The sequence below is a fragment of the Anolis sagrei genome, chromosome 3 (assembly GCF_037176765.1).
Source record: "Anolis sagrei isolate rAnoSag1 chromosome 3, rAnoSag1.mat, whole genome shotgun sequence".
Lineage (NCBI taxonomy): Eukaryota > Metazoa > Chordata > Lepidosauria > Squamata > Dactyloidae > Anolis > Anolis sagrei.
The window spans coordinates 74,930,280-74,955,963 of NC_090023.1; the positions used below are offsets into that span (position 1 = coordinate 74,930,280).

At 39.3% G+C, this 25,684-nt stretch overlaps 1 protein-coding gene across 1 annotated transcript; it reads right to left on the reverse strand.

Annotated features, from left to right (window-relative positions):
• Nucleotides 1-1,431: 1,431 nt before the first annotated feature.
• TMPRSS3 (transmembrane serine protease 3) lies at nucleotides 1,432-17,252 on the reverse strand. Its single transcript, XM_060767117.2, has 10 exons — nucleotides 17,181-17,252; nucleotides 15,099-15,222; nucleotides 13,857-13,982; nucleotides 12,951-12,994; nucleotides 11,279-11,444; nucleotides 9,667-9,836; nucleotides 8,095-8,190; nucleotides 6,566-6,708; nucleotides 4,979-5,131; nucleotides 1,432-2,177 (listed from the first exon to the last, which is right to left on the reverse strand). The coding sequence occupies exons 2-10, from the start codon at nucleotides 15,161-15,163 to the stop codon at nucleotides 2,151-2,153; spliced, it is 990 nt and encodes a 329-aa protein (XP_060623100.2). The 5' UTR covers nucleotides 15,164-15,222; nucleotides 17,181-17,252; the 3' UTR covers nucleotides 1,432-2,150.
• Between the last annotated feature and the right edge of the window lie 8,432 nt (nucleotides 17,253-25,684).

Here is a 25,684-nt window from a genome sequence, read left to right on the forward strand (position 1 = left end):
CAGAACACATACATGGCAAACATTAGATGCCGTTAAACAGACAGGACAGACAACAGATAGAGATATTTGTCAGCGTTTTTTTCCAACTTCAGTGTTACAGAACCCATATGAATGTAGAGAGCCAACTATAGAGTCAAGAAAAGACTAATCCAACATCAGGCCGATGCAATAATAATCCACTTCTAAAGTACCTCTGAGAGCTAGCCATCTATCTCTTTAAATGTTTCCTGCAAAAAAAGAAACACTATCTTAAGCAGTAAATGATATACCACATTATTTCTTCAGCTATCTTTCACTGAGTATGCTTCTCTTTGTGATTGGTTTTGGATGATAAATACAGGCTTAATTTTAACTGCAGAAATATGTATCACTGGACAATTTTTGAATGAAAATTGAATGATAATACATAATGTGCACCTTGATGGATGTCTGTATATTATTAAATGTTAAACATGGGAAGATGCAATGTCTATTTTGACTATGCACCAGAAATACTGTTTATTTATTGGGGGCGGGGGGGTTAAAGTAGTTTTGGGGATTGTATTAAATTTCCACCTGCTCAGAAATGTTGTGTGTCCATGGCCATAGCATACTCACTGCATGTCCTTAAGAAAAGGAGCCAGGATATACAAGATAATAATTCCCTTAATCTGGACCATTTTCCTTAATGCTCTCTGTAAAATAGAAATGGAAGAACACTAGGGCAACAGGCCCTCTGCTGGCTAGTTTTGGGACTAATGCTCAACCATGCCACCTCCTGGTAATCTTGTGATAAGAAAGATGATGAAGACTTGCAAATTAGAAGAACCATTCTGTATTTATTTTTTTAACCAAGATTATGTACTTTATTGCACAAACCAACAGGGCCATCACCTTTGATAATGGTTCCTATTACATAATACAACCCTTTGCCGGTCTGCCAGCTTCCTGTGACAAACCCATATCCTGCTATTGATGAGTAAAACCCCTCATTGGCCATTGATCATACCATTGTCCTGCTACTTACTTTGCTAAGTGATCCTGATCTGCTTCTGTGCTAGCATGTAGAGAAGTGACATCGGGGGCAGGATTGTCCTGTTCTTCCCTCTCCCCTCATTGTAATTGAGCACTTAATTTTTTAAAAATGACCTACACTTTGCTTGAATTTTGAAGTTGTTTTTACTAAACTGATTTCAAAAAACACTCCAAAACAGTGGAATTGTTGGAGGGTGGAGTTATGCCGCTTCCTGAAAGCACAGCCATGGGACTATGGATTGGAGAAGAATTACAGTAAGGCAATGTTCGGAGAGGTGCAATAGTAAGGGTCACTATACCATTAGGTTCTCAACATTTTTAATTGTGGATACGATGTGGGATGGTGGCTTCACACAATAAAGTCCATATAACTCAAAACACATTTTTTTAAAAAAAAAATATTTATTTAAACCATGCTTTATGTCTACTAAGCACCAAATGTAATTTTGAAATCTCAGGTGGGAAAACTGTGCAAAAGGGCACAACTTTATTCCCCAGTTTTGTTATGCTGAATTTTGTGATGATGTCATTATCAAAACCAATCAAACTGTCTGTTCATTTCCAACCACATCGTGTAAGAAACAATCAGTGTGCTAAAAGACAAAGAAGAGAAAATAAGAAGTGAGAGGAAAAGAGAAGCAAATTTGTGTTACTTGAAGCAGAAAATATGACAAAAAATTAATCAGAGAACATTAACTGACAAAGTGATTTGGGCATACTCTTGCTCCTTTTAGCAAAGCTCATAACACCAAACTGGATTTAAGGTTTTGAAGATATTCAGAAGGAGTTGCCTCCATGAAGCCTTAGGGATGTCTGCTTTTTATTTGTATCTGTTCCCCTTTGCCAAGGTATCAAGCTTGGATAGTAAACCTGTCCCCTTCCTTGTGTTTATCTTCCCATATCATATGGGATCCTTATTTCCATCTCAATTCACCAGATGAAGTTAGAGAGAACAATCCTTGGCAAGCATATGTTTTTGTACCTTGGTGAAATTGTGAAAAAGAGACTTTATTTTTCATTATGACAAAAAGTGCCATTTTTCAGGATGGAAGTTACTCCTTAGTTAACAAGTCCAGTGACTCCAGGATGAAAGATGGTTTTTACAAACACCTTTTCAAGCCTTCCAGTTCATGATGCTAACCTTCTCCCTCCCATTGTTCTCTCTGCAAATAAAAAATCAAACACATGGTTTAAGACTCTGACATTTTGCTTCACAGGAAGAAAACTAAAAGATGATCCCTGAAAGTAATTGCAAATTCTAGACCTTTGAAGGAGTATTTTATGGTTTGAAAAGAACACAACATTAACCAAAATCTGTTCTGGCTTTTGAGTCCCAGTCTTGGGGAAATGGTGGCTGATTGATTGTTTCTCTCCACACTGAATTAAGCATTCACTTTGGGTATGTTAATTTTGTAATGTATGAGAAAAACATAGACGTTACAGGTGTAAATCTTTGACAAAGTCATCTTTGGCCATGGAGATAATAATTATGATAGTGCTTCCCTGAGTGTAATAGAAAATGAACACTCTTTCACCATATTCTCCACGCTGCAGAAGAACGATTCTGAGCAAAAACACTTTTTATGTGTGTGCAAAAACCTGTATTGCCCTGTAACACTTCAGATATTCAAATTTTGTGGAAAATTGTGCAAAAAGTCTTCCTTTTCTATTATTTTTTCGGGTGAAGTTTCCAAACTAACGGTGAGAAGCCTTGTGTTCTGACCTGAGAAGAAATTATGCATATTCTTTCTATTCTTAATAGTATCTGCTATGAAAATGTCTCTGAAATACACAATTCTGTCAACCAAAAAGATAAAGTGAGGGAGCTTATGAAGAACAGAATGGGGGATAGAGAATGGGGGATGCCTGGCTTGAGAGCAGTACATGTGAAAAAGATCTTGGAGTCCTCGTGGACAACAAGTTAAACATGAGCCAACAATGTGATGTGGCGGCAAAAAAGGCCAATGGGATTTTGGCCTGCATCAATAGGAGCATAGTGTCTAGGTCCAGGGAAGTAATGTTACCCCTCTATTCTGCTTTGGTTAGACCACACCTGGAATATTGTGTCCAGTTCTGGGCACCACAATTCAAGAGAGATATTGACAAGTTGGAATGTGTCCAGAGGAGGGCGACTAAAATGATCAAGGGTCTGGAGAACAAGCCCTATGAGGAGCGGCTTAAGGAGCTGGGCATGTTTAGCCTGAAGAAGAGAAGGCTGAGAGGAGATATGATAGTCATGTATAAATATGTGAGAGGAAGCCACAGGGAGGAGGGAGCAAGCTTGTTTTCTGCTTCCCTGGAGACTAGGACGCGGAACAATGGCTTCAAACTACAAGAGAGGAGATTCCATCTGAACATGAGGAAGAACTTCCTGACTGTGAGAGCCGTTCAGCAGGGGAACTCTCTGCCCCGGAGTGTGGTGGAGGCTCCTTTTTTGGAAGCTTTTAAACAGAGGCTGGATGGCCATCTGTCAGGGGTGATTTGAATGCAATATTCCTGCTTCTTGGCAGGGGGTTGGACTGGATGGCCCATGAGGTCTCTTCCAACTCTTTGATTCTATGATTCTAACAGCCTGTAACGCTATCCATAGTTGTCCTCATTCTGTCAAATGGTAGGACCGGACCTGCAACAACTCCAGGTTCAACTCCATACTCACAAAATAATTAGATGGTTTTCTTTTTTTTACCATAAATGGAGATCTATAGTTATTTAATTCCTATCTCCCCTTATGTTCCTCTCTCCTCGTATGTGAAGTGGCCTCAGAAGGCCTGGGTCCTTTATTACTGTCAACAGTCAAAATGGTCAGGTTTCATATTGCTTTGCTTTCACTATAAATGTGCAATGGAAGCACTAAGTAGGCCTATATGATAGATACCTGCTGCTGTCTTTGAAAGGCTTGCTCCTCTAACTTCAGAAATCATTGCCCTGATTAAGTGTGCAAAACCAAGTGGGAAGTGTGTCAACACAGCCCAGCCAATGTTATTCCATTTTCTACTATCTTATCTAGTGGCAAATACAAGTATATTTGGGTGCAGCTGGAACAGCCCTTCAATTCAATGTTAGCACTCAGTGTTCCTGAACAAATCTTGACATATTGCCTTTTGCTTCATTTTCAGGGAAGAAATGCTCAGGTTTTGTTTTCTTTTATCAAAACTATTTTCCTAGAATTGCTGCTGAGTTGTGCAAGACACAAATGAAGCAAGATTGTTTCACTGTACTTCATTCAAAAACACACAACACAGGTCAAAGGTGAGGGTTGACTTGCACTACCATCCACTTTCCTTTTTTAGTTTTAAAATATCTCCTCCTTGAAATGTTTTAAATCTCAGGTCCGCTCCCAAGTATTGGGGCATTTGGAGATTTTCAAATAGATCTACTCCGGCCAAATTCAATAGTTATTCCCAGGATGGAAATGGCTATGGGCCCTTCCATATATGACTAAATCCTGGGAAGAGCTGGGATATTTAATCCCAGTTCCTCCTGGTATTCAGTCTCCACCCCCACCCCCCCGAAACCCCAAGCTTTCCCTTGGCAGGGGGTGGCTATATGCCCTCCTGAGTCAACCAGCCACCCCCAGCCCCCCATTTAGCCCTAATCTTATCTGAGAGGGCTGTCTGCATGCTCAGGCCCCTCCATCCAGAACTCCTGGTGCATCAAAATGATGGGTCAGGAGGTTGAGAAGAGGGAGGAGGAACTGGGCTTTTTGGATGGAACCTATGTTGTAACTGGCTTGCATGTAGTTGCTGATGGCTCTCTTCTCCTTTTTTTTACCTTTTACAAATTCTTTCTGTACTGAATATAAAGAATTTTGCACATTTTCAATTTAAAAAAGAAGCAATTATTTTTACTCATCTTAAATGATACAATAGAGGGAACCACTGAGGAGGAAAATGAGAAGACAACCCAATACTGTATTGTATACATCAAGATTAGGCACAGAACAAGAAACTATCAAAGAGTTAACCTCCATCTGTTCATGTATCCAGTCTAGAAAGGATGTAATGCGGCTGTAAACTCCTGGTTTATTTTCTTCTGCACAGCCCACCCCAAAACTGGTTGTTCCCACCAGTTTCCAGATATTCCGATCTTCACATACCAATGGTCCCCCACTATCTCCCTGAAAGAAAAAAAGAAAAGCAAACTTTGACTTAGAAATAACTAGTATAATGCTTTATATATATTTGAGTTAAATAAGTTATCCCCTATCATTTACCCTACATGTTCCAAGTCATGGGTCTCTTGTAGGTACACACATGTTCTATATATGATGATCCTTCCCCTGCATACCTACTTGGTCTGTTTCTTGCCAAATAGTTTTAAATTCTTAATTACTGTATTCCAGCCTTATTCCATCAAATATCAGTAATGCCTATTGTTTCATATTTATCTTCCTTTATTACAAGTTCATGCTCATCTTGTTTATTTCTCATTCTCTGTGCGTTGGTTATTGCAGTGGTTCTCAACCTGTGGGTCCCCAGGTGTTTTGGCATACAACTCCCAGAATTCCCAGCCAGTTTACCAGCTGTTAGGATTTCTGGGAGTTAAAGGCCAAAACATCTGGGGACCCACAGATTGAGAACCACTGAGTTATTAGTTATTCCCTCCAGCTGTTCCCTTACTGCTTTTCCTGTTAACTGATGATTTCACATATCATCCTCATTGATCTGCTACATTATTTATGCTTTTGTGACTGTATTTTTTTTTATTTTAGCCTCCAGTATCTCTCAGCAGCAATGGCCAGTAACAATGCTGCTGGAGAAGGCTGGGAGATATAGTCAAGAAATGAACATTGCAAACCAAAATCCAGTGTAACCATTTATTAAAGCTACAGACATTTTATTTAAATTTCTTAGGAAACACAAATGAGCAATTATGTTTATATTTCAGTTAAGTCAGCAGTGGGTTGCCAATGTTAGGGCAGAACGGGGCTCCATACAGTCATGCCAGCCACATGACCTTGAAGGTGTCTATAGACAACATCGGCTCTTCGGCTTAGAAATGGAGATGAGCACCAACTGGAGATGAGCACCCAGAGTTGGACACGACTGGACTTAATGTAAGGGGAAAACCTTAACTTTACTATGAAGGGAATTATCAAGCTAAATACTGCTTAAATTAGAATAGAGTCTTTGAATCAGTTTTATTTATCTACATATTGGTTTAACAACTAAATCAATGGTTCTACTTTATCTTTGACTAATCAACAGGATTCCAGCCATTTCATAATGATTCAAACTATTCTGCTCAATATTATCTATTTTGTTTACCAGGGATTCCTCAACTCCAGGTGATAGTATAGATGTCTATATAGTTATATATATAGTTTCATATAACAGGATAATGTAACTAGATAACAGTCAATGTACAGTGCCTTTTATCCCCTACTAGATGCTGCACAGAGACATGGTAATAAGATTGATCATCAGTCAACATGTAACTGTTATTTATATTTATAAATGGTAGCATAACTTTCCCAATATAATACAATGCATATGTGGGTCTTAACTTTTCCTTAGTTGATTACACATTTTAGACAATTAAATGTACCTACCTGGCAGGAATCTATGCCTCCCTTTAAATAACCTGCACAGAGCATTGATGAAGCTACAATTCCTCCATAAACCTCTCTGTGGTTGCAAACTTTGTTTGAAATCAAAGGGACCCCAGCATAATTCATAATCTCTGAAGTATCTCCTGTTTTCAGAAAAGAAGAACAGATTTTCTGCTTCGCTGGCAAAAAATGGATGTTATTGCAGTGTACCTTCAAGTCCTTTCTGACTTAGGGCGCTACCAGACTTCACTTAAATGTGTGCTGAAGAGGGTTTAAGAAACCCACTTAGACACACATTAAGTCATACCTCCCCTCAAAACCCACATTTTCCCAGAGGTGTCTCGATGCCTTCCGGGAGCACACTTAAACACCCAGAAGCCCCCCAAAATAAGCCCTTAAAATTAAAACAACTTACCTGGCTGCCATTAAAGTTCTGCTGAAGTTCTCCTGATGCATAGAAATGACATGCCAGGAGACCCAGGGGGAGGGGGGAGGACAAAAATCAGTCCTCCCCCCCCCCCCCGCCGGCACATCATTTCTAGACACGAGGAGGACTCCAGCAGTACTTTGATGGAGGCCAAGAAGTTGTTTTAATTTTAAGGGCTTATTTTGGAGTTTTTGGGGAGGGGTGCCCTCTTGGTTTTCTGGGCTCATGGAGCCCGAAAAATTCAGTCCACACTAGGCCCACACATGGAAAGACCTGGATCTTATTGAAGATTTGGGTCTTACCAGGTATCAAATTAATTTGGAACAAAGCAGTGTTTACCTGCTTTCTCTTGAATTAATTCGGTTTTACCAGAGGCATCATTGGGACGCCACTGGTAAAAGCATGAGAATTCACACATTTTGAGCCCTATCAAGATGGGCCCTTACAGTCCAGCTCCTTAATCAATTTTAATCATGGAAAAAACTGCAATTTAAGGAAGTTTTCTATTCACAACAGTTATAAAATATACTAAGAAACTTTCTTAAGATACTTTCTTATTATCCAGACTACCTGTTCCATTATATGTTTTTAGTCTTCAAAACATTTAAATATTTAAATGCATAAATATGTTAATTGGGGTTGTTGTTATTGTTCTTGTTGCAGCATGCCTTCAATAAATTACAAATTAGGGCAGCCGTATCACAGGGATTTCAGGACTGAGAATGTCTGGTTTGCCCCGAATCACCCAGAGGGTTTCCACGGCCAAACCAGAATTCAAACCTTCAGAGTTGTAATCTATCCACTTCATCCATTCCACCACACAATCTCTCATTGAAATCAATGAAATCTTAAATCTCGTTGAAATAAATGGGATCATGTTTATTTATGTACTTTCCCCCCAAATATTGAGGTAGGACTCCCCAGCACAACATTCAAATTGGTGAGTGTACTCTATACATAAAAATATGGCATCAAACAGCAATTGAACTTTTGTGTTCTGAAATTTTCTGTAAAGGTATTTTTGGAAACATACGTACATACAGCAAATCTACAGTTGTGGTGACAAAGAGACAATATGATTTATACAGGCTAAAATACTCACCTCCTTCTTCTTCAGTTCCCCATCCTGATATCCAACACATTTTGCCTTCCGGAAAATGTTCCCCAAAGTTAGGAAGACAAATTGGCTCTATAACACCTGCATTTTAAAAACCTGCTGTATTATCATTCATAATCCACATGAAATATTTTTGTATTTATTTATTATTACAATGCATGGATAGCCCGTCAAATAACCCCCACCCAGCAACATAAATGTGGTACCCAAGTTTCCTCCTCATAGTAAACCTCACTTGATATCAGTCATACATACAACTGTAGCCTTCACTCACATCATTTACATTTCAATTTAATTTGTGGCAGTGAGATTTCTGGCACTAATTGCCAGAGTAGATGTGTTCTCTCAGAATATTCAGTTGCGCAACAGTTTACATTTTAGCTTCTTTGAGGGAAGGAATCCATATGATTTGGGTTAGAATTTCACATACGGGTAAGTTGAGGACTAGAAAAAGTTTCTGATGCTAAAAAAGAAAGGAGATTAAAAGATAAAGCAAGGTGAGTGACTTGAGTACTTTGAGATGAGAACAAAGACACATAGAACTGAGAGCGAAAGGTTACTCTCAGAGGGGTCTTTGAAAAAACATAGACTCAAGATGGGCTTTGTTTTTATAAGTGAAGACAGATTGCTCTTATTGGACAGGAGAGACTGGCCAAGGAATACGCTGGCCAAAAATGCGAACCCAATTAGCAGTGATATAAAAAAGAAAACTATGAATTATGGGGAGCCAGAGAGAAAGAAAAACTTAAGCAATTAGCATCAAAGAAGTAAGAATGCAACTGTGGTCATATTTCGTTTCCTTACAAGAAAAATTATAAGCAAACATTTGAGTCATCTCCATGAGAGACAAAAAAAATTACTTTGAAGAGTAGATGCGGTTCATTTCCTTTCATTCAGGAAATAAGTCCTTACTACCTACATACAGAATCTTCGACCCATGATTGATCCACTTCCATTCTAATAATATAGATGGCAGGTTTAGCGCTGGATCAGCAGAATCTCTTCAGTCTTTATGACTCTGATGCACATTATAGACTGCTATAACAATACAAACTAAGAGAAAGGAAGGTGCTGTATGGCTGTCTTCATACTGATGGTTCAGGAGCTTTTCTGTTCAGTATAACCCCTATATTCACAGGGGATACATTCCCAGATTTTTCATGGATATACAAATGGATAATGTTGATATGCTTTTAATGATTGCTTTAATATATGTTTATTTTATTGACGTATGTTTTTATGGCATCGAAATGCTACCTATATATGTGAGCTGCCCTGAGTCCCCTACTGGGTGAGAAGGGTGGGGTAGAAATATGGTAAATAAATAAATAAATAAATAATCCTATTGAAATAAAGCCGTTCTGATCCAATAATACTATACATTTGTGCTGGAGGACCTAGAAAATGTATCAAGAAGACTAATTCTGTCAGATATGACCAATGAAACCTCGAGTATCAGTCCCACTGATATATGAACAATACTTACAGCAACATCTATCCCAAATAGCGCACGTAACACAATAAAAAAGTAAGAAATGGCAGGAGATTCAAAATTACCATTTAGTGTAAGTGGGTTGGCCAGCTTCATCAGTGCTACATCATTCTTCATTGTTTTAGGCCTATAATTGTTATGATATATTATTTTATCCACTAGGTACGAATTGATGGAGTTTTCTTCCAGCATTACAAAACCCACATGTACGCTCCAAGCTCTAGGAAAGTACAAACTGAAACAAGTATATTATAAAGAAAGGTTAGTAGTTTTTCAACATTTAAAATTATCCAGCAAACATTTTTGGGCTATAATACTAAACAAATTGTGCCAGAAGATAGTATTGCTAAGAATGTGTCCTGACAGAGATGATGGGTGAATCTACACTGAGCAATTAATGCAGAAGGGCCATGGATCCCAACTGCCAACTGGCCTCAAAGGAAGAGAAGAGCTAAGCATGGCTCCATCATGTCCAGCCTCAGAAGTAAATGAAAGGCCCTTCTTCTTTTTCAATGGTCACTACCCTGACCTTAGAGTATTAAAAAGCTAGCCCACATTTCACAAACAGAAGGTTAACAAACAATCCGAGTCCAAACCAATGAATCTAGCCGAGAGGCAACAACACAGGGAATAACACCAGGGAAGCCAATAGTCCATTTTAATACCCAACGCAGTCTAGAGTCAAGGGTTAATCCAAAAATCTGAATGCCAGAGTCCAAAAAGATAGTCCACAGTCCAGAAATCACCAACAGTCAAGGTCACAGCTCCAAACGCTGAAGTTGCTGCCAGCAAAAAGGTGCACCTTTCATGCTAGATTCTCAGTTGTTGCCTATTGAGAGGAACTTCGAAGTTGAGCCTTCTCCCTTTGCAAGTCCAATAGAGCCAGAAAACTTAACTCTTCCTCTGCTTGCTCAAGTAAACTAGCTGGTACTTGCTCTGAGGGCTGAGAAAAGGTAGTTTCCTTCAAATGCTCTTCTTCCACGCTTGGCTGAGAAATCTGCTGGACACTGCTGGGCTCTAGCATAAATACTGGCCCTTCAAACAGCACCTCCTCACCGCACTATCAGAGTTATCCATGACACAGAGGGAGAAAAGAAACTATATCTGCAAGACATAGGATGATATCCCATCAGAGTTCTAAAGTGCAAGCCTGTGTTTCCTTATCGTTTGGTTTGTTCCTGCAGAATTCTGGGAAATGTAGTTTAGGGAAGCCGAGGACCTCTCTTACTGAGAGTTCCAGAGGTTCTGGTCTAAACTACAGTTCTCAGAATTCTGCAGGATCAAACTGGGTGATAGGGAAATGCAGATCTGCACTTTAGATCTATAATGTGATATCATCCACAACCCACTCCCCACTGCCATAACATTTTCCTTTGTGCCATGTCTTAATTAGATCGTATCTCAGAGGACAGATAATTGTTTTGTTGTGTTTTTTACTTATAAAGTGCCATATACAGTAATAATACTAAATAAATACTTAAATATTGTGCTCAAGCTCCGTTACTTTTTTGCCACTATTATATGAGTTATTGTGGACTTGATCTAGAGTCTATTACAACAATAATATCTTAAAGGAACTATGACAACAGAAAATATTTGACCACACCCTGTCAAAACCACTAAAAAACTTATATAGCCAGACTTGCAAAAGCATTGGAAACAAGTTGGGACACTTACTCATAGACACAGTGAGCTGCTGTGAGGATCCACCAGGAAGTAATGACGGATCCCCCACACAAATGATATCCTTGAAACTGAAGGCTGGCTTGCCATGGCCACTGCTGGGGCAATGAAGCATTTCCACCAACTATTCGTGGTGAAAAGCCAGATCTAGTACCGCATGCTGTTGGAACAAGAAAGTGGAATAACTGAGGCAGTGCTGCCTTAACAAATAAAATCATATTAATGAGAGATATATGTGTGTGTTTTTTTAAATAATACCTAAGTCAGAATGCAATAATAATAATAATAATAATAATAATAATAATAATTTATATCCTGCCACTATCTCCTGCCGCCATGTCAACGGCTTGACTAAACTCAGAAAATCTCCAATCTTTGAGTTCTGTTGTGCCTTATCATCTGGTTTCACCTACTTGCCAGTTCCATTTTTTTCATTCCTAAGTTTTCACAGAATGCTTTAGTGAGAATAGGAATTAACCATGAACAAATTGGTTGGTTTTTCTTTCTATCATATTGAGATTTGTTCTAATCTTAAGATCTGGGTTGTTGTAGGTTTTTCAGGTTGTATGGCCATGTTCTAGAAGCATTCTTTCCTTGTTCTGGAAGCATTCTCTCCTGATGCTTAGATCTAGGTCAAGTCCACAATAACTCATATAATCATGGCAAAAAAATAACTGAGCTCGAGCACAATATTTAAGTATTTATTTATTTAGTGTTATAACTGTATATGGCACTTTACAAGTAAAAACAAATAACAAAACAATTCTCTGCCCTCTGAGTTATGATCTAAGCATTAGGAGAGAATGCTTCTAGAACATGGCCATACAACCCGAAAAACCTACAACAACCCAGTGATTCCAGCCATGGAAACCTTCGACAATACAATCTTAAGATCCTTTGATTGACTAGATGGCCCATGTGGTCTCTTCCAGTCCCATGATTCTATGATTCTATGATAAATATGAAGATTTTGATGGGGAAACTTTGGGATTTGGTGCTTATTTTTTCCTGTAAATGTGTTAAAGTTATTTCTCTAATGGACATTATTGTCAGGACTCAGGTTCTGAATGAGGATGAGGAGGAAGAGGGCTTCCTTCCAGCAGATGAACTCAGGACCATGGATGAGCAATTACCTGAATTTCCCAAAATTCTTTTCAAAATGAACTAAAATGAAATTCTCACCCATCTGTCCTGGCCAAATTCAATAGGAACAGCATAGAAAGGATAATGGTATACCTACCTGCCAGATGGCTATTAAAGGTGAGAAGCATATAAGGAAAAATGTAGCAAGCTTGATTCTTCACTATCATAGTTGAATAGGCAATAATTAATATCTAAGTAAAACTCAAAGCTCCTGGGCCTGAGTGGATAAATGTGTAACTCTACAATTTTTCAATGTTGAAATGTTTTTCTTAATTTCTTTCTCTCACATATATGAAGAATTTTCTGCTGATCAGAAGCAAACTGGGGGGAAAGCTCTCATTCCTCAGACTGCAAATGTATTGAACATGCTAATGGAGGCGCAACCTGCATGGGATAGATGGAAATGCCCATTTCCCACTCCTTTTTCATAAAGCCTGCTCTCTCAACAACAAAATATTTTTCTTTTCACATTTCTTGTGGTAAAACTAGAAATAGATTCTGATTCATTTCCTAACATACTTACCCAAACATTTTAAGACAACCACATTGCCTGAGGCACACTCTTCTCTGAAATGGAAAAAAGTAACATACTTTAAAACATATTTCTTCTTCGTTTCCTCCTCCTGACCCACCAAATTGGTTTTAGACTGTATGTTTGAGCAAGATATTATTACTCCAGTCTTTAGAGTTTTGCTGATGAAAATCCACACTCTCTGTTGGATTATCTTAGTCTACAGAGCCCCCAGTGGCACAGTGGGTTAAACCGCTGAGCTGCTGAACTTGCTGATCAAAAGATCACAGGTTCAAATCGAGGTAGCAGAATGAGCTCCCGCTGTTAGGCCCAGCTTCTGCCAACCTAGCAGTTCGAAAACATGCAAATGTGAGTAGATCAGTAGGTACCTCTCCGGCGGGAAGGTAACAGCACTCCATGCAGTCATGACCTTGGAGGTATCTACGGACAATGCCAGCTCTTCGGCTTAGAAATGGAGATGAGCACCAACCCCCAGAGTCACTTCTGGTGTGAGAGAATTGGCCGTCTGCAAGGACGTTGCCCAGGGGATGCCCAGATGTTTTGATCTGTTACCATCCTTGTGGGAAGCTTCTCTCATGACCTTGCATGAGGAGCTGGAGCTGATAGAGGGAGCTCATCCACACTCTCCCCAGATTCGAACCTGCGACCTGTCAGTCTTCAGTCCTGCCAGCACAGGGATTTAACCCACTGCATCACCAGGCACTGTTAGAGTGTACTATACAATAGCATGAAATGCTGTTGAAGTATGTGTTGGGTGGAGGGGGTGACTAAGACATTGCAGTTCCTTGGCAATGTTTCACAAGACAGTGTTCCCCTCTCCTCCATTAATTAATTTATTTAGGCTTTTTGATGGTGTATTTGTGTATTTTCCTTTAGTGAAAAATCTGAAACACATACCGCAAGCAGGTAGCATTCTGTGGTGAGGTCAACTGCTTAGCTGATAACCAATGACTTGCTGTAACAAAATACTTCTGAAACTCATCTTCAGTGGCAGCCACTGGGAAGTTAGCCCAATTCACAAAACTGGAAATGATAAGAATTACCAAACAAATTCCAGTGCATTTTTAACATTTATTATTTCTGTCACATTAATACCTTACATGGTTGTAAAATGCAAGTTAGAATACTATGAACTACTCAAAAATCTTACAAACAGAGTTAAGGAGAGCTAGTGCAGATACATTAAAAAAGTGAAACATAATCTAAAAGCCCTCAGTACTACTATACCAATAGAGTTAATGACTTTGGTCAGCCGATTCCTTTGTTAGGCAAACTGCTACTTTAGGGATATTTACTTAATATTCCCTCAGGAAGAAGCAAAATTGTTATGAAATGCTAGGAATCTATTTCAGTTTCTGGATGTGTCTGAGATACACATCAGAGCTTCTCATCCCATCTGCCCCTCATCAAATACAGATGTAGTACGGGAATGTTGTGTCCTGTGGGGTGAATCCATGGGAGCTTTTGTCCATTCACACCATTATACATTGCGTTTTGTTAAAAATGGAGAAGCACACCTCCTGAGACATCCAGGAGACACAAATCTTCATTTAATAATTACTTTGTTCCTTCACCACCATACACCTGATAAATGTCTCCAGAAGGAGATTTCAGACATTGTAAGTTACTAGCCTCCAACCTCTACTTGGGGGAAAACTTACATGTGACACGGGAGTCTGGGATCCAAGGAATAGGTTAGGCATGACCCACAGGTTCTCCATGGACATCTACCCCTGAGCTATTGTATTGGGCTGAGATTCAGGTTCTGAGGCCCAAAGAGTGAAGAAGCTCACTCAGTGATCTTAGAGCAGTCTCATTCTCATAGCCTTATCTATCTTAAATGATTTTTCTAATGATAAAGTGGGGGGGGGGGAGTACTCTCTGAGCTCATTGTATAAATATAACAAATTAAAAATAAATGTGTAAATAAATGTGTAAATAAAGCAAACAGATATCTTAAATCTCTAGTGCAAGAGTTTGAAAAAGAACAGCAGCAAAAATGCATCCATTTTTTGACATAGTTATAGTAATGAAATTTAATACCTTCAGGGACTGTCCCTAAACACAATGTCTTCTACATGGAAGCTTTTTTTTTTTAATATTGGAGGATCATTTTTTCATGGTAATTCTAAGTAGTACCTTGAGAAACCTAAGTATTTACATGTAACACTCCCATAGTTGTCCTTCCAGTCATCTGAACACATAGTCCTCCAGGTTCCAAAACTGAACACCTGTAGCACACCCTTCTTGCCACTCAACCTGACTACAAAACACAAAGAGGAAAGGGAAACAAGAGGGACAGAGAAGGTATGCATGTGAGCAAATAAATAGTAACAGCTACTCAGCATGTCCTGCCATTACAAAGATTTCATTAGGCATGTAAGGGGAAAACCATGGAAAGTGAAGGAAAGTGAAGGGAATAATCTTACCCAGTTCCCTATGGTCTTTCCCTGTCTTCTGGGATGGCCAGCTATCCCACATCCTTTCCCGGTCTTTCCCCCGCTTCTTCAGGTTTGGAGTTGGGTAATACCCAACTCTTGAAAACAGACTTTTGGCTCTGTTTTGATGTGCTGTGGAAATGGAGCCCCATGGAGTTCCACCAGAAGTTGTGCCCTTACTTCATGTGATGGCCTCTGTGGGGCTCCATTTTCGAAGTGCATGGAAATGGAGCCAGAAGTCCATCTGATAAAGTCCTTAGAAGCATGCTAACCTTCTGAAATGGGAGTCACCATGCAAAAAGTAGGATCACCAGTCAATGGTGTCATGTGAAATGAGTTGTGGCAATCCAGAGAATCCCAGAAAACCAGATTTTGTGCCAAGGTCTGAGGGTCCCTATCCCTGACTACTGTGACAGAACCACATTGTTTCAACTACTATATGCATTCTGATTTGTTCTCTTTGAATGTTTTTACCTCTTACTTCTTTGTTCATTTTCACACAACTGAATTATATTTATATCTCTGCCTGTAACTGTGCAGGATTGCAATCTATTCAGTCTAAGTCATTTTGGAATTTAGAATTTGAATTGAATTTATGGCTATGGAGAAACAGTGACTGACCAAAAATTCATGAAACGGACCCAGAAAGTGACCCTTGGCAACTTTCTTTCCTGATTATTTTGCTGATTTTTCAGGATGCTTACTTGGAATGCGTTTGTATAAATTTGATGAATTTTACTTCCAATGGGATAGGCACACCAGACTGCAAAGAACATATTTTACATCTGTCATGTGCATATCCCAGAAGACAGCATGGAGCACATTGGGCCTCTTTTTTAATAAAAATTTCCCACATTTTTGCAAGACAGTGTCTTGTCACATAGTATAACTAATTAGCGCTTTTCTAGTATTTTGACTTTAGGAATGCCTGAGCAGATACATTGTGACAATGTTTTTCACAAACCTGCTTCATTCAGTGCAAGCCATTGGATGGGTATTTAACAATGCACTTTTCAAACAGAACAAGCAACTGGATGACAATTAACCCATTTTGAAACATATTTTTCTGTATATATTTAATTGCTGTTGAGGCTGGTCCTACTTATTAGGTAAAAGGTGAAAATGTTGTCTGTGAAGGGATAGCAGACAGAGCTATCAGTATTAAGTGATCTGCTGCCCTCAAGTGTGACATGGATTTCTGTCTAGATGCCAGCTCTGATGTTGGAGTCAACTGACTGTCTGTCTGGCTTTTAAGACTAGGAATGGAAAGTGGTGGTTTCATCTTATATTTTATCATGATGACCAAAATGTCTTGTTGCAGCTGTCCACTAAAATTGTAGCTTCTATAATTTCACACACTGATAGAAATACTTATCCAGCTGTACTCATGCTTATTCCTAGACTTGGAAGTGCTCTTTATACCCTGCTATATTGAAAAAGCAGTCCTATTAACTTACATATATGCAATAAAATGTAATGAGAAATATGGGGTCCTTTCCCCCACTCCATGCTAAATAGACTATTCCAACTAAAAGTTTTGGCTTTTCAAATGAAAGGGGCAACACTCAGTTTAGAAGGGAAGTAGCATGTATTCTAAGACTCAGCATGGCATAGTGATTTGAGTGCTAGACTAGAATGCCAGAGTAACAAGGTTCAAATCCTTGCTCAGCTATGGAAACCCTCTGATAAATCTTGTCCACAAAACCTTAGGATTGCCAAGCCAGAGTTAACAAGAAGGCACATAACAAGAAAGCATGTAAGTCCAGAATAAAGCCAACTTTACCACATCTGTATTCATCCTCTCCATCTTTGCAGTTGAAGACACCATCACACCTTGCTGTTTGAGCAATACACTTAAAGGTTGACCTGCACCGAAATCCCCTGCTGCAATTGAAGTAAACTGGCAGAATGGAAGAAACCAGACCATGTTAAGATAGCAGAAGAAGCAAGGCACAGCCTGATGGACCATAAATAGTCTTAACTCCTTTTTAGCTCTCACAGACATGCAATATAATATATGTTTCCAATGTTCATTACCAAGGAGAGAAATTAATTATTTTCCAAAAGAATATAGATTATCGTTGAAACAATTCTGAGAAAGCCAGGTTTACAATTCTGTGAAAATGATTTAACCCTGTGAGCACTGCACTTTGGGCCTCATGGAGGTCTATGGTGTGCGGAGACACACTACAAACCTCTTGCATCATAGAGCGATTACAATTACCACTGAAATCCAGTACCAATACTGCAAGATTTGGTTCAATGGGATTCAAAAATGCATCTCCATACACTGCTAGATCCTTGCTTAAAGAAAATCAACAATGCACCACAAAGTACATGGTTGGCCTTTATTCAGGGAATCACTCATTCACTCAAATTCATATAAAAGACTTACCTGGAATATGGCAAACACAATAAATTTTCAAACATTTTTTAAAACCAACCAAATGTTTTATAATTCAAACCCCCTCCATACTGCAAGGATCATGTAAAGTCTCCTCTACTCTCTCAAACTGCTTTATAATAGCTGCCCATATTTTTCATCTAACTGATATGCTACTATAGTAACACTGTTTATTAATGCCATGCTCAGAAATCAACTGATGTGTTAAGAAGGGGGAAAGTTAGAAACTGTGTAGAAACTAGACTATCATTAAGACATGAAAAATATTTTACCATAACTATGGTTTGAATGTATACCCCTCGCATCAAGTGCCAGATTTATCGTTGTGCTTAGTGTGTTTTAGTGCCGGGAAAGGGGCGGGGGGAATCTTCCTGCCAAAACTTTTTTTTACAAAGGATTTTGCTTATATGGTGCAAATCTAAATTTGATGGCATTCTGTTTCAGAGTGATTCATGATAGAGTGTGCCACTCTTTTCATGATTCGCTAAAAAATGTTTCAACACCCCCCCCCCCCATTTTTTTTCTGCATGGTGGTAAGGAAGCTTCTTTCAATGCTTTCTCACCACTTCACCCACCAATGGGGCGAGACCTCAGTCTGCATCACCTGATGGGGTGCATCTGGATCTGTGGTCAAAAAGGAGCCCCAGCAAAGTAAGAGGGGAAAACACTGTGTGATGAGGTGGTAATAAGTTACATGTTCTTCCAAATGGTTCCTAATAGTATGATGAACATGAGGATCACACATACTTTGAGTATATCATGTGTTTTTAGTGCCCTACTGGATTATAGCAGGAATCAAGAATGGCTGAGGATTTCAATGTATTTCATTTAAAAATATTTTCCAATATTAATAAACTTTATCATATTTGGTATTGAATGTATGTTAATTTTTTAATATTGATATAGAAAAAACAAAAACAGGGGTTTTAGATTTTAATTCTTAAGAATTTGTTCAAATCCCTGGCTCTCAATCAAGCTAGTACCAAATTAGAATTGATACCTATTGGCAGGCAGGGACAACATGCCCTTTTTGGGAATTACTATACCTGCCGAAAGAGACCAGTACAAATGGAGTGTCCTTCATTCCAAAGTTTTCAATTTGCATGTTCAGAAACATTTGGAAGTTTGAAAAACCTAAATATGGGGAATAGTGAAATGGACAGATTTTACAAGAAGTCTGTGTAACTACACCAGAAATAATCATGAGATCTAATCCAATCTGAAGTGCTTCACTTCAGTTGTTTACTATTGTAAAATAGCACTGGTATTACTATATATACCAATTTGGTTTTACATAGCTCAGAATGAGGGTTTTTTTAAAAAAATCAATATGAAACCTTTGGTAGCAAGTTAATCCTATTCTCAGCAGGAGCCTCATGAAAAATGCAAACTCTTGAAAGGTTAATTGAAAGCCTAATGAATAAGTTATTTGCACTCACCACCCAGGCCAATGGCAACTGCGATGATTACGGTAAGCAATAAAGCAAAGAGGGGAAGCAGCCTTAGAGGTATTAAAACATGGCACTGAGGGGTTCCGATGTCTTCTGGAAATCAAGCACAAAAGTGAGAAATAACAGCCTCGCTGTGCATACAACATGAGACTTTGTGCTACAAACAAGGAAGCTAGGAGAGACAGAGCCCATATTTCACACCCAAGGGTTATGGATTCTCTTACCATTTTCATTTTCATTTTCACTGGGATCTACTTTTGCTTGCTGTAGGCAGAAAAACCTTTTGTAGAACAAACAGCATTTAGAACCTGGCAGTACATCTTCTGTGACAGGGACAATTTCAGCGGCTCCAGGATTGGAATCGGATTCTTGGACCTGGACCAGAAAAGAGCAGAAACATGCACACTGTAAGGCATTGCAAGGTCAACCCAAATGAGTCATTTCCACTCTCCAAAAGGTCTTTTCCAAAGTTCCTCTCCCAGGGAATATGCAGACATGATCAATTCAGCATTTGACCAGCTCTCAGACATTTCACCAGGAAAATCTGGTGAGGTTCACCTGCCAGGAAACGAAGGTAACTGTTTTGCCTTTGTTAAGGGATATGTTGAAGGGAGATGTTGACAAGCTGGAATGTGTCCAGAGGAGGGCAACTAAAATGATCAAGGGTTGGGAGAACAAACCCTATGAGGAGCAGCCTAAAGAGCTGGGCATGTTTAGCTTGAAGAAAAGAAGACTGAGAGGAGACATGATGGCCATGTATAAATCTGTGATGCGAAGTCATAGGGAGGAGGGAGCAAGCTTATTTTATGTTGCCCTGGAGACTATGATGCAGAACAATTACTTCAAACTACAGGAAAGGATATTCCACCTGAACATTAGGAAGAACTTCCTAACTGTGAGAGTTATTCAGCAGTGGAACTCTCTGCCACACAGTGTGGTGGCGGTGCCTTTTTTGGAGGCTATTAAACAAGTCTGGATGGCTATCTGTCGGGGATGCTTTGAATGCAATTTTCCTGCTTCTTGGCAGGGGGTTGGACTGGATGTCCCACAAAGTCTCTTCCAACTCTGATTCTGTTATTCTAAGGCACACAGAGATTTGAGTATGGTTCCTTGCCAGCACATGCTCAACTCTGGAACTCACAGATGAAACATTTCACATATAGCTGTACCTGTTTCTGCACTGGCGGTACCAAGGTTTATTCATTCTAGTAGTCCAGATTAAGGAAGAGAAAAGGCACATTGATTTTAAAATTTCTTTCACCACAGGGAGTCTGAATGGTTTGCTGATGTGACTAAAATCACAGAAAATTACCCAGAGGGCAAAGATTGGCTGGCCAATGAGGGTGAGACATCAAGACCTTTCCTGCTTTTCGCCTGTGTCACTGGTCCCTGAGCTTCTCCACTAGAACTATTGCCAACCTGCCTTCTGACTCTTCTAGCTACTTAGAGAGAGGATTATGAACCACTACTACCTCTTTTCTATCCCATGAACTCACTTAGTACTGTAGCCTTAGGTAAACTATTTTTTCATCAGCAACCTTTTCAACTGCAGTATAGCAATATTAACAGGGATGCTGTAAAATTGCACCTAGCTAATGGATGTAAAATGGTTTAGATATTTCAATCCACTCAACAAGTGTCAGAAGTATTAAACCAGACTCTGGCATACATGATGTATGAATAGATTAAAGTGCTCTTACTGAATGGGTTCAGAATAGACTTCCTAAGTAGAAAGAATTCAATTCATTAGGAATCGGATGAAAGATTTTTATATCAGATGCTGCCGTGTCGAGAGATTTCAGCATTTTTGTCTCTCTTTCAGAGCTAGAAAAAGATAGAAGCCAGCTAGCCAGTCATGGACATTTTAAAGGTGATACTGGGCCTTCCCAACTGTGTACATCAGTAGAGGGCTGATACAAGTTGCCACAAACCATAAATCAGGGACACAAGGACCACAATCAAACTTTTGGTCCTCCAGTTATTTTAGCCTACAACTCTCATTAGTTCTACTTAGTATGAGCATCTGTGGATGAGAACCATAAACTAAAGTATGAGCCAATGACATCAGCCTTGTAGGTTCTGAAACTAGAAGCAGCCATTCTAGATGGGCTTTCAGGCTGAACAAACAACAATTGTTCTGTTAAATACAAAATCATCTCCAATCCCACTTTTCTTGATTTATATTTCTTTCATGCTAAGCAAGCAGATAATTAGTGTGCCAATTTGGCTCCATTCTATAGACCCCTGGGATTTATGACTTTTTTTTAGAAATCCTGACCAGAAATTCTAATGCTTTGCTGGTGTGGTTTTAAGTCATTTCTAATTTATGTCAACCCTATTTTACTGAGGCTGAGAGTGTGTATTTAAAAAAGAGAGTACATTTTAAAAACCCATTTAATATAACCATAACTAGAGATGGGAAGGCCTGGGGAAAAAACCCCAGAAAAATGCCATAGATGTATTATTTATCATTGGAAAAGAACATATTCTACACACTTTTCAATTTTTCCAGAAAAAATGGCTTTGGAAATAAACAGGCAAAATACTTTTTTTTTTAATTTTTCCATTTTCTTTCCAGACCTTCCCATCTCTAACCATAACCCACGTTTATACTCCAGTTATAGATGCAGATGAATAAATTGAAATATTCTATGCTGGAGTCCAAAATAGGACTTGTTGTTAACCATAACTAATTGGAATGCAAAAGTAGGAAAAGCAAAGCAAAATTAAAGATTATAGGAACATTTGGCCTAGGATCAAGAGATGAGGTAGAAGTGTGACTGACTGAATGTTGTGAGGCCAACGGTTTGTTAATGGCAAACACATTCTTCAACAACCCAAGAAGCAACTGTATACATGGACATCATCTGATAGCCAATATGAAAGTAAAATAAACCATATGTGATTTTCCTGCTTCTTGGTAGGGGGTTGGACTGGATGGTTCATGAGAACACTTCCAACTCTATGATGCTATCATTGGGAAAAGAAAATAGAGAATTCTCTGCGAAAACAAAATCAGAAGAAAATTGCGGCACAGACCATGAACTGCTAATATTTTAAAAAGAGAATAAAACTAAAGAACATGAAACAAGCCAGCATGCCAAACCACAACCTGAAAAAAACATCCCTGTGGAATTTAAAGATAATGTAAAATGTAGATTTACACTATTAAGCCTAACTGAGCCAGGGACACTGTCAGGAAAGAATACAAAAATACATTGTCTGCAGCCAAAACAGAAAGAAATATCTGTGGATGGCAGATGAAAGTCTTCAAGCAGTTAAGGAATGGTTGTTAAAATTCTCCAACATAGATGCTCTTGAATAATTTCAGTTTTTGGACATATTGGTCTTCTAAGCTCTCCCTCTTTATATGGCAATTGTATTACATTACCTACTTCAAACAGTGATAGTTCCACCCTACAAAGTTTTTTGGTGCTCTTATTCTGCTGGGTAGGAACCAAGATGTAGGTCCCAGGCCCCTCAGTATTTCCTAACTGGGGCCCCTTCCACACAGCTGAATAAAACCCCACAATATCTGCTTTGAATTGGAATATATGGCACTGTGGACTCAGATAACCCAGTTCAAAGCAGATATTGTGGGATTTTCTGCCTTGGTATTCTGGGTCATATGACTGTGTGGAAGGGCCCCCAGAGTCCTTTTCTAGGAGCAACACAGTTATAGGGTACTCCAGTGTTTTTAGTAACACCTCAAAGCCAAAATATCTATATATGTAGTAATTTGAGAAATGTTCCCAACAGGTATAAACTACCAGGAACAAACCCCTGGGAATAACTTTTCTCAGTTCGATGCAATTTTCACATACATGCTCTAGAACTAGAAATGATGAGATTCAAAGGATATTTCATTTCAGAGCTTGGCCTTCTGCTCTGACCAAATGATTAAGCAAAACAAAGGGAAAACTTTGCTTCCCTGTGGCAACTGCTTGTGTTGCTTTAGGTATGTCGCATCCTTTGAAAATCAGCTAGAAAAGAAGCAGTTTTGGAAAGAACAACATTATGATCATGATCAAAATTATTACTCACCTCTTCCAATGAAGCCATTATCACATGTCAAAATACATTTTCTTTGCATTATAATAGTTGGCCAGCTAGAAATCCCGCAGTCTTCTCTGCAGATATTTTCATTGAGGCACCTCGTATTGCTCGTTGAATCATTGTAGAAGATGGCATTATGACCGGCGTCAGTGTAATTCAACCCATCTGGAGAGATCAGGTAGCCTCAAATGGCATTGCTCCAGTGACCAGGAAGGTAAAAAGGCAGCAAGCCTTTTAATTAACCATAAACAGGAAGAGGAATGTTGTAGTATTTGCAAATATATCCAACGAGTCTCTGGAAATGGCACCAGATGTAAGTGTGTGTTATCTGTCCATATGAAAGAAAGGAGAAATGTAATTTGGTTGTATAGTTTTTCCTCATTAAAGGCCTGCCAGGAATGTAACAAAGAGCATCTGAGTAACAGAGAAGAGCTTGCTTCCAGAAATACGGAAGAGATAACAGTGGGAGGCATTTCATCTCTCATGTCTCTCATATACTCACAAGTACACAGTTTTCTGCAAGAAGCTTTCTGTTCTGTGAAACCCAAAGAGCTTGATTTGCAACAGAGAAGGTTACACTTGGAGACACAGTGTACACATTATTATTTTCTGTACATTACACGTGTTTCACTCAAATTGTCAATATTTTTACTGATTATAACACTCTCGAGTTTGTTGCTCTTCAGATGTATTGGACTATAATCCCCAGCTTACTCAGGTACTATGACTGGAGATAGATAGATAGATAGATGGATAGATAGAGATGTGTGTGTGTGTGTGTGTGTGTGTGAAGTGTTTGTGGGCCACTCTAGGTCCTTCATTGCAATGTTTATGCTTCCAGATAAGTTATAGTCAAAATATAGAGTTCACTATTATCTGTGGTTTCGGGTATCAGTTGTGGGACTCTTGGAACATATTCCCCATGGATATAGGAGGTTGTACTGTACTGATTATATCCTCAGCAGTGGAGGGGATGTTTGTTGAGTGTGGAAAACATCCTTTCTTGAAACATAATTTTCAGAATCAACCACTTGTACTCCCAAAAATCTGTTCTTAAGATGAAAAGCACATGTCTTTGTTTCAGATAGATTAGGAATCAGCTGGGTTTGTCTGTAATAGGCAGCAAGAGCACCTAAAGCTTTGAAGAGCTTCTGTTCAACCATCTCAAAGCTCCCTGCTTGAGCGGTAATGGCACGATCATCAGCATAGATGAAACTCTCTATCCCTTCTGGCAGTGGCTGGTCATTTGTGTAAATGTTGTACATTGATGGAACAAGCATGCTTCCCTGAGGCAGGCCATTCTTCTGTTTTTGCCATCTGTTTCTCAGGCCCTGGAATTCAACAAAAAAAGCTCCTGTTTAAGAGTAGATTTTCCATGAAGTGGGCGAGGTGGTAGTCCTTTGTGATATCATAAATTTTCCTCAGGAGAAGGCAATGATTTACAGTGTCATAGGCTGCTGACAGGCCTATGAAGACATCTGGAGCATAACCCAAATACCTGCGAGTTACCCTGGATTGTTCTCTGACCTACACGAAGCACTGCCTGAATACCAAGCAAAATGTGAGTGCTTGAAAGCTGATTGGCACAACCTGGGGATCACAACCAGATACAGTGAAGACAACAGCCCTTGTGGTATGCTACTCTACTGCTGAGTACACATGCCCAGTGTGGAACACATCTCACCACGCTAAAACAGTGGATGTGGCTCTTAATGAGACATGCCACATTATCACAGGCTGTCTATGCCCTACACCATTGGAGAAATTATACTGTCTAGCCGGTATTGCACAACCTGACATTTGCCAGGAAGTGGTAGCCAATAATGAAAGGACCAAGGCAGTGACATCTCCGCCCATCCCCTGTTCAGATATCAGCCAGCATGCCAATGCCTTAAATCAAGAAATAGTTTTCTAAGATCTACAGAGATAGTCGCAGGAACACTTCAGCAAATGAGAGTCCAAAAGTGGCAGGCTAAAACCAGGAACCTCAAGCCATGGCTGATACTGAATGAGAGACTCCCCCCGGGCCTTGTAAATCAGTTAAATTAGCCTCCTCACATAAGTGGTACCTAAATTTCCTACTTGACAGATGCAACTGTCCTTTTAGGGCTGCAAAGGTCGACAACAAGCTACACAATTTTGGTCGGGAGCTCACTCTGACCTGGGCTGGCTTCAAACTCATGACCTTTCAGTCAGTAGTGATCTTAATGCAACTGACTGTTGTGACTCAGCTGGAATCAGAGAGTGTTTCTGATGAGGATGATGGGACTTAGGTTCACAGTCTGGTTCAAAATGTCCCTGTTATAGACAGTGAAGAAGTGCAGTTTCTCACAGCAAGGCATGAGAGTGTTGATACTGAAAATAGCCAGGTGCAGG